The 9,940-nt window shown below is 35.6% G+C and overlaps 2 protein-coding genes across 2 annotated transcripts; one reads left to right on the top strand and one right to left on the bottom strand.

Moving 5' to 3' along the window:
• The first annotated feature begins 2,640 nt into the window (after positions 1-2,640).
• On the top strand, positions 2,641-4,591 carry LOC121800583 (two-component response regulator ARR10-like). Its single transcript, XM_042200128.1, has 6 exons — positions 2,641-2,779; positions 2,883-3,035; positions 3,113-3,395; positions 3,524-4,085; positions 4,163-4,252; positions 4,349-4,591. The coding sequence occupies exons 1-6, from the start codon at positions 2,641-2,643 to the stop codon at positions 4,589-4,591; spliced, it is 1,470 nt and encodes a 489-aa protein (XP_042056062.1).
• Positions 4,592-5,470: 879 nt separating this feature from the next.
• On the bottom strand, positions 5,471-7,727 carry LOC121798281 (BAG family molecular chaperone regulator 3-like). Its single transcript, XM_042197198.1, has 4 exons — positions 6,807-7,727; positions 6,463-6,719; positions 6,224-6,370; positions 5,471-6,130 (listed from the first exon to the last, which is right to left on the bottom strand). The coding sequence occupies exons 1-4, from the start codon at positions 7,024-7,026 to the stop codon at positions 5,777-5,779; spliced, it is 978 nt and encodes a 325-aa protein (XP_042053132.1). The 5' UTR covers positions 7,027-7,727; the 3' UTR covers positions 5,471-5,776.
• Positions 7,728-9,940: the final 2,213 nt, after the last annotated feature.

A 9,940-nucleotide genomic window follows, 5' to 3' on the forward strand; every position in this document is an offset into this window, starting at 1 on the left:
ATAATCACTAATAAAGTATACAGAGTAAATATTTCGCCTGCCATATAGAGTAAATAATATATAGTATAATTAAATTATTTTATTAAACAAGTGAATTTAAACATAAATACTCACTAATAATAGAAGTGAAATAACAGGAATATATTTATTATGATTCAAATTTAATTATTCAGTACATACTATTAAATAATATGGATAATTTTTATTACCTCGTTTTGAATAATCAAAATATGTAAGTGTTTGATTACAAATAAGTGCATGTTGATTACTAAATAATTTTATAATAATTAAATATTAGAATAGTTAAAATTGATAAAAAAAATAATTAAATTACGTAACTAAAGTGTATTGTTAAATACTCCATATTCTACTACTACATAAGTAAATACTTCATATTCTACTACATAAGTATTTAATATTTGAGAATAGATTAGTCTTTAAAAAAATTGTTACTCTCTAGATGCATCAATTTCAACTATTAAGCATTAATTGCACAAAAGTTTAATAATATTTTAAGATTATGGTTGACCATAATATGGCCATTTAGCATCTGCACCCTAAACTTCTTATTTTCCAATTCCCACCTGTCTTTATTAAGCTAGTTTGTCAGAATTTATTACTACTATATTTATTTATAATAACTTTTTTCATTATTCTATTTTTTTAAATGAGTGTTTAAAATAAGCATCTCACTTTTGATGGGATGGAGGAGGAGTATTTTACTATTGATTTCAGTCACATTTTTCTCTTTCGCTTACTAGATTATTTGTATCTTGAATCTCGTGGTGTCTGCTACGAAGAGAGAGAGTTATTTTTTAATTATTCACAATGTTTTGTATTTGTAGCTTTTCGGACACAGTAATGTGGTAAGCTAATGACACTATGATATTGTTCGGTTGTTATGACTCATTATTGTATAATTATTCATTTGGGATTTAGTTGTTAGATTATTTTAATTGGAGTGGGTGGCTAACTCTTAATATCATATTATTATTCATCTAGTATTTATTTGTGAGATTTAATCGCATAAACCAAACACAATACATATTCCTTCGTATGATGTCATTTGGTTGCTATGACCATAATCATAATTTATAATAATAATTTATTAAAAATTAAATTGTAAAATTATTTTAGTTAGAGATAATGATCATGACTCATTATAATCATATAAAAGATAAATTAAAAATAAATTAAACAACTCCGAAAGAGTTGATGCAACATTGGCCGCACAATTGATATGTGTATGTAAAAGCTTCATAACTAAATTAATTAGACTATAGAATATTATTAGTGGATTTAATTTTTATAAGCTACATATTGTTTGGTGGGATTGGAATCTTAAAAGAATAATGCTATGCGGCCACACTATGGCCAGCTATAAATTAATTAAATAACAAAAAAAATTGATTTTTTTTCAAATTTTTGGTTTAATACTACTTGATTTTACTTTTATATCATCTTCATATATGTTGCTTAACATGTTAGTGTTGCTCTTTCATAGTTTTTACTCAACTTATTACTACTGTCATTTCTTGATTGTTGCTCAACGTATACAGTAATTCGTGATATTAATGTGTTTTACATAATGAAATTCAAAGATAAGTATCAACTCACAAGTCCATTCACACACATATATGTTTATATCGGTAATTCTAATTTTTTTATATATGTAAATGAACTAAATTAACTCTTTATGGCCGACCACATTATGACCATCTAGCATCACTCATCTTAAAAAGCAAGGGACAAAAATTGGGCGAGAAGGCAGGTTGACCGGGTTTCAATACACGGATGACAGTTAATCAGGTGATTTCCCACGGAAACGCGTGACCCACGTGCTCATTGTCTCATTCTATCAAGTATAATTGGAATGTTCTTGTAAATGAATTTTCTAATTTTCTAATTTTTCTCTACAAATAATTTCGAACAAATTGAAGATGACGTGGACAGTATATGATTTATTATCATCTATGTGGTGAAAGGTGACAAATCATCTAATTGTGTTATTTGATTGTAAATGAAGACTTTTTTTTTCTTTTTTCTCATTTATTCCCTAAAATTTCTTTTGTTTTAAATCTAAATAAATGAATTTTGAGATTTTCTAACCGTTCTCTAGACGCACATTGTAAATTAAGTTATTTATTACTATTTTTATTTATAATTACTTATAAATAAATTAGCCCTACAAGGAGATCTATTAAATATATCAATTCAAACTAAATAACAATAACTCATCCAAAATTATGCGCACTATCTAATATAGACATTAATAACCTCAAAAGGAGTAATGTTAAATTCGACATACATCAAAATAATTAACCGGTCCGAAAAAAGAAGACTACATTATATGAACATACATCTTAATTATAATATGTATGGTATATGATATTTTACTCAGATTCCCAACATTAATTACATCGTGAAAAAAACTTCAAAACCACCACTACAGAATTTAAAATGAAATTCCCTCCAAATTTTGTTTATTTATTTCCAAATACAGATTATTAGGGCCCCAAAATAAATATTTAAAAAAGACCTCCTGAACATTGTTGCATACATTATTTCTCATTAGCCTGAGCTCTTCACTACCATATCATCATCTTCAACATTTGTCAACCCAATTTCCCTAAAACAAAAATGGCAAGTGAAAATATTTGTTTGAAGCGCTCGTCTAAGCCAAGAAGATCATGCGATTCGATAAGTATTTTGGTGGTGGATGATGATACAACATGCCTTGCAGTGGTTGCAGCATTGCTTAAGAAGTTCAAATATTCAGGTTCATAATTGACTTCTATCTTTTATTTTATTTTTCTTGAAATTTACTACTCTGTATTTACTAATTAATCTTACATGAATATGTATTTGAATTTGAATTCCAGTTGTGACGGCGAAGCACCCTAATGATGCGCTGTGCGCGCTTCGGATCAAGGGCGGTGCGTTTGATTTGGTGGTGTCGGACGTCAACATGCCAGACATGAACGGTTTCCAGCTTCGAGAAGCCATCACACATGAATTCAATCTGCCTGTGATATGTAAGTTTGTGTTTATATACTAGATATTTTCTTGTTTAATTCATTCATTGCTTGAATATTTTTATGGTATGGCGCAGTGATGTCGGTTGATAGCAAAGAGGTTGTGCTTTCGAAGGCGAACAAGAGTGGCGCTGCACTTTTCATTTCAAAGCCAGTGTCTCCAAATGACTTGAAGGATTTATGGCAATTTGCTGCCATCAAAAAGAAAGCAAATAGTAATGAAAACTCCAAGAGAAGACCACACAATAAAGAGAGGTTTGAATGTGGTGATGCTAATACTAAAAAGCCCAAAGTTATCTGGACTAATGCACTGCATTATCGCTTCTTGGAGGCTATTAGAAGCATTGGTCTCGAGAGTAAGCATTACTACTTTCTATTCATATTTATGCAATCTCAATTTTCACAATTAACTTATTTTGATTTTAAATTAATGTAGGAGCTGTGCCAAAGAAAATTCTTCAACTGATGGACGTCCCTGGATTAACCAGAGAAAATGTAGCTAGCCATTTGCAGAAATATAGGATGTTCCTGAAACGAGTTTCGGATGCAAGTTGCAAACTTGAGGATGATGAGGCTATGATTCGGACAACAAGCTATGCGTCAAATTATTCTCTCTACAGACTAACCAAACCTCAGTTTCGGTTTGAGAACTTTCCGGATTCATATCAGACACATCCCACATCCTATATTAGTCTTGGCTCAAATTCAATCAACAGAAATTCTGAAGTTACTTCTGCATTGCCTTCTACTACTCATTTAGTGCACCAACAATCAGGAAACTCTGTGAATTTTGCTATTGATGAGTTGCTGAACAATATTGACCAAACTTGTTACGCGGAACATTTAAATGAACCGTTGCTGCTGCCACCACTGCCTTGGTCGAATCTGTCCTTGGTCCAAGACCAGCAGTTCAATGGAGGGATAGTTGATGATTCGCCGTTTTGTTCTGTTTATGAATTGCCTGCCTCAAATGTACAACAGCCCTTCAACTTGAATCCAACTCATCTTCACAGCAGTATTCCCTCATATCAACTCATCAACTTCCAACAGGTACTTTTTCTATTTGCTCTTCACTTTTACATTAGCACAGCTTTTAGAAACTGTCGATTAAGTGAAGAATTTGACAGCAGCATGGATGTGAATATACTGAAAGCTCCTCCCTCTTATATGATGGCATTGGCATGAATAGTTCATCTTATGATCTAGCTGGCTACCAGGCAAGTGCAAGTCCAAACACACATTACTTTCTTCAGCAAAACTTTTTTTCTCAGAGTTTCTTTGTTATTTACACAATTGTTATTTACAAACAGCAGGTACAAGGAACAATAGACTCTGTGGTGTTTGGCACTACTTCTTCTCAGTTTCATAAAGCTATTGATTCTACAAATCAGGCATGCTATTCTGTAACTTCATCATCTTCTATTACTGCGCCCGATATAATGCTTACGACCGACTTTTGTTCAATGCAGTGCGACTACAACGACGCTGCTCTGGAATCTTTACTTGCTTTTGGACTGTTTGGAGAGGATCAAATCCAAACCCTTGAAGGGCTTTGAATTCAGCAGCTTCGGAAACACCTTAACCGCTGTACATACTAATTGGTTTCAAGTCGAAAAATAGTTGAACTACTGATCCAAGCAAATGGTAACTTAGAGTTAACTGTTCGAAACACTTTCAGTTTGTCCGCTTACATTTTACAGGATGATGACGAGTATGTATTTATGCTAATATCAAAAGGGAAAAAAGGGTTCTTTATGCATTTGCCTACCTATGTTTGATTCTAGATTTCTAAATTTCATGTCATGTGCACTAAAAACATAAAATTTAGTAGGAATTGACCTATTACTACCATGTATCACTACATTTGTTTGTATATCAATTAATACTAATACTATCGTGGGTTATCAATAAAAACTTAAAACAAAATTGCAATTTCATGAACAAGGTTAAATGCCATCTTATGGCTTATAGTGGATTAACTATGCATACACATTATTGTATTTCAAGCAATAATATAGTTTGATACTCTATCTAAACAAAAAGAGAGAAGAAAGGAAACATCATCACCAATATATCTGTCCTAGTCTTGTCGGGACTAGCAAACAAGCTGTTTTAAAGTGGTTAAATATTGTAAACGGAAAAAATCATACTCATAATAATTATAATAATAAATTAATATGAAGAATTATGAATATTGTTAGAAACTTAGTCTAAGCTATGATCATATCATAAGTTTGTCCATATGTTTGTACACCAATTTATAACTTACATACTATAACAATTTAATTAAATAACTGTCAACTTTTTGATGGATGAATAACAGATATGTATTGTTTAGAAAGCAAAGGTATATAGGCGAATGATTAATTCTGAATAATGCAAGGAACTGGGATGAACATGATCACACCAGGGTTGAACTACTCATATGTGGAGTATTAAACAAAATTTGCAACTCAGAATAAGATTCTGTTGCATCAAGAAAAAACTACTCATTCAAATGCAATTTCAATCTATAAGTACAAGTAGTCACGACACATGATGTATATCACCAACATTACAAAATATAAACAAACTCAATGGGGATCATCAAGCATGGCAAGTAGCCCCATTTATTTGTGATGAAGAGAAACACATATGGGAAGACGAGCTCTAAATACAGAAAAGAATCGAGAATCGATACCAAACATATTTCCAAACAAATCCACACTAGACACAGCATCGCGTTGGATCTTACTACCAACTCACAGCAAGTTCCAACTGAAAGCTGGACGACTGTTTCCTTTTTCCGTTGTACTGGAGGTCGAAGGGCTACCTAAAAATGGATTTGAAGTAGAATCAAAAGTCTCCCATTGTGTTGTGATCACCACAGAAGTGCCCGAGCCCGAGCCCCTTGAAGGTTGATGTTCGTCCTGCAGCTTTGGTGAATCGCAGTCGATCAAAGACTCCCCCAGGGAATGCCGGGGTTGATGCTGACCAGGTGAAGAAGGCACATCAGTACCATTCGAGTGCTTCTGCCATGAAACTTGGTTTCCAGTCATCGAATTCTTGAGTTTCATCGCATCAAGTTTCTCCACATGCTTCTGTATTCTTCTCACCTATAAAATTCAAGATTCAAGAATCAGCTTCTTACTTGTAACACCACACCTCCAACAGACAAGACTACACATTCATGTAATCGAATAAACTACCTGCATTTTCCTCTGTAATTTGAGATCGCCCTCAGCAATGACACCATCCAATTTGAGCAATTGATTCATCAAGAGCTCAATGAGGTTCACTAAATCCTTATCCACCACTTTCCCGCCTTTAGAAATAACAGTTTCAAGAGAAGAAACCTGAGCCAATCCATATTCCATACAACACAAATTAAGCGATTTTTTCATAACTGAATAATTCATACTAATAACAGAATGAAGCTTGTAATTACCTGCGAAGCGAGCCTATCAACCTCCAAGCTGATGTCTGACAGCGTTTTTGCAGCCTTCTCCATTTTAGCATTCTTCCTCATTTCGAGGAAGCGTTTCTCCTTGCTAATCGCGTCCTCTTCCAACACCAATTTGGACTTGTCTTTCACTCCGGCACTGTCTAGATACGCAGTCGAATTCCTCTCCTTATCCTTGTAAAACAGCTTCTGATCCTGGTGGTGCAGCCCCGTCGGCGCCGACAGCATCTTCTTCAATTCCCCTAAATTCAGTAACATATACAGATACTCCTATGATGATTTTTTTTTAAAACGAAACATATAAAAGCGAATCACGATGAGGAAATTACCGAAGGTTGATTGAGAGCTGATGCGGATTTCATGATAAAGTGAACCGTATTTGACGCGGACTCGAATGGTGGGCGGCGGCGGCACTCGGCTCTCTTCTCCACCGTCGGTACGCTTCTGGACCAGCATTCCGCCGGGCCTCATCTCCCACTCTTTCTCCGCGCCTCTGCCGCCGTTAAAATCGGGTGGTAACGTTTCATTCTTAGTCCTCATCCGCATCATCTTCGATCACAGATACTACTATTAATTAGCCGAGGAAATACGGTTGAAATCCCGATAACTTTTTGGAATTCAGCAGATCAAAAACAAACTGCGAATTGATCCACGGGTTGACTCGGAAAAGGAAAACCCTCGCAAATAAAACAAAAAAGGCGAAAGCTTCACAAATTTCTGAATCTCATCATCACACGAACACAACGTCGCATCCAGGCGTCTGAATGTTATCGCAAATTCGTGAGAGGAAATCACCAAATAAAATGGGGACAAAGATTTAGTTTGAACTCGAATGGGGAAAAAAGGAAAAGGGTAAAAAGTCAAACACGGGAATCTCGAGTGTTCGGGAAAGATCGGCGGAGAAAGGTTGTTAATTGCGTCGGGTTGAGGCTGAATTGCCCGACAGAATTAAAAAATAATCAGATCTCTCACAAAAATTTCGAAAGAATCAGTTACAGAGTGAAATCTGCAAATACTAATATCTAGTCTCCGTAAGTTGAAAAACTCCGATGAAAATCCCTCGAAAAAAACACAATGCCAAAACTCTAAACTGGATATTGAGTTGGTTACTGCGTGCTTCTCTCTCTGCAAGGCTGGAGAAAGAAGACGCGAAGAGAGAGAAGCGTAAAGATATTAAAAATTGTATGGACAGCGAACACAACAGCATTGAGGTCAGATTATATAAATATGCAGTAACTTCTTCAAATCACCCATACCAAATTGCAAATTTACAAAACAAAAATCAAAGTGAGGAAAATAGAAGACCCACGAAAGCCGCCGACGCCTCTGGTTATAGGGTCGAAAGTACAAATTAAAGTAGATACAATTTGTTTAATCATTTAAAATAGACAAAATGATATTTTCATTTTTAATATAGGGTGATTTTTTTATTTTGATCTAAAATATTATTTTTTAATCATTCAGTCCCTCACAAATAAAGATGGGTCACATTTGGTCCATTTTGGACAGTTCCGTAAAAAATTTGACGGAAATTCCCCCCTCTAGCATCTTCGCTGCCAAGCTCCGCCGTACCATCACCTTCGGTCCTCCTCCTCCCTCTTTCTATCTCTGTCATGTCCTTCTCTCGCTCTTTTCTTCTCAATTAGAAGTTCCAAATTGAAACAATGCCTTCTCGGTGTCATCCCCCTCTGCCTCAGAATCGATTTCGTGGCACCCTCATTTCTCCTCGGACATGCCCGCTACCGACTCCCGGTGTTCTGTCGCTGCTGCTCACCGTCAAGTAGTCGTCTCGCCTCCTCTCCCTCTCCCTCACCCTCGACCCCTCCATCGACCACCCCCCTTGCCATCGCAGTCGTCTAGGCACCCTCCGCTACGACAGCCTCCCCCCGCCGCAGTTCCACCTCCTCCTCTCAAATAGTGGTTGCGGAAACACCGGAAGGCGTCATCGTCGCTAATTTTGCCGGAGATGAAATCGATCGGATACACCCCCGATTGCGGCACCTGCAATTACCTATTTATGACTCTTTCGAAAATCGGTCAATTCGTCGTCTCGCCTCCTCTCCCTCACCCTCGACCCCTCCATCGACCACCTCCCCCTCGCCGTCGTCCAGGCACCCTCCGCTACGGCTGCCTCTCCCCGCCACAGTTCCACCACCTCCTCTCAAATCATGGCTGCGGCAACACCGGAAGGCGTCTACGGGGGATTGATTGCTGAGTTGAGTGAGGCGAGGAAGGTGGACGCCGTGGCGGAGGTGGTGAGGGAGATGATGTAAGGAGGGGGTGAGGCTGAGGGATGAGACGATGACGACGGTGGGTGAGGCTGAGGGATGATGGAAGGTGGTGAGGGAGGTTTGGGTTTAGGGTTTCCGTCAAATTAGACAGAACCGTCCAAAATGGACCAAATGTGACCCGTTTTTATTTGTGAGGGACCGAATAATTCAAAAGATAATGTTTTGGACCAAAAAAAAATCGCAATATGTTAAGGATCAAAATGGGTCTTTAGTCTTTAGAATAATAGTCAATTGAAGTAAATACAATATATCAATTTTTTAAGGTGTAAGTATATTATTTTAATATCCTTTCACTTAAATTTTACTACTCCTATTAGCACTTATATATTGGGTGTTGTCGGCTGTATTAACTTATGAAATTTGATCTCTGCATAGTAGATTAGTCGTGTGCCGCTAAAATCTCATAAACTATTACTACTACTAATATACTAAATAAAGAACTCGCATATAATTCTTCAATCATGACAACATTTGTACTATTAAAAAAGTTACAATAATGTTTTAGGTATATCATTATCATTTGGGCGTCGTATTTTTATGTTATGAATTAGTCTATTATCTTCTTCTGATGAAAACCAACTAATTCTTCTTAGCTTATTAATCCGTTCTTTTTAAATGTTTGCATGTTTAATTTATATATACTACTATTTTTATACGGAGTTAGTTGCATCGACCCATTATTTGAGACGCACAATTATGTCTAAAATGCCATTAAAATTCCACATATATAAATCAAGAAGTAGTAATAAGTTGACCTGAAACAGTAATAGTAATAGTAATAGTAATAATAATAAAATCATAGAACGATTAAACTATCTTTAAATCATCTTGTTATGTTTCGTATATACTTCAAAACATAGAATGCTGATAAATATATTCACCATTGCAATTGTTATCCCAATTATCTCAAACACATTGAAGATTTAACTTTTCCCACGGATTTGTTATGGTTTAACGTCGCGATCACAATCGGTCTGGACTTGATTTGATGTATTAATACAACTAATAAGATATTGTGACGAAATGAATAAATATAAGATCATGCATTTTTTTTCCGCGGCAAGGGAATATTTGACCAACAAGAATGAGGTTTAAATAAATGTACGATAAATAAATGTGACAAACGCAAGAAAACAAATTATACTAGCATTTTAATTATAGTAATGTATATG

This window comes from Salvia splendens, chromosome 4, assembly GCF_004379255.2.
Source record: "Salvia splendens isolate huo1 chromosome 4, SspV2, whole genome shotgun sequence".
NCBI classification, from domain to species: Eukaryota; Viridiplantae; Streptophyta; class Magnoliopsida; order Lamiales; family Lamiaceae; genus Salvia; species Salvia splendens.

Excerpts from the sequence above, each read along its gene's own strand:
- LOC121800583 (XM_042200128.1), top strand. The coding sequence starts at position 2,641 with ATGGCAAGTGAAAATATTTGTTTGAAGCGCTCGTCTAAGCCAAGAAGA. Across the intron at positions 2,780-2,882 it reads TAAGAAGTTCAAATATTCAG|TTGTGACGGCGAAGCACCCT; the intron begins GTTCATAATTGA and ends TTTGAATTCCAG. Across the intron at positions 3,036-3,112 it reads ATTCAATCTGCCTGTGATAT|TGATGTCGGTTGATAGCAAA; the intron begins GTAAGTTTGTGT and ends GGTATGGCGCAG.
- LOC121798281 (XM_042197198.1), bottom strand. The coding sequence starts at position 7,026 with ATGATGCGGATGAGGACTAAGAATGAAACGTTACCACCCGATTTTAAC. Across the intron at positions 6,720-6,806 it reads CAGCTCTCAATCAACCTTCG|GGGAATTGAAGAAGATGCTG; the intron begins GTAATTTCCTCA and ends TACTGAATTTAG. Across the intron at positions 6,131-6,223 it reads AATTACAGAGGAAAATGCAG|GTGAGAAGAATACAGAAGCA; the intron begins GTAGTTTATTCG and ends TGAATTTTATAG.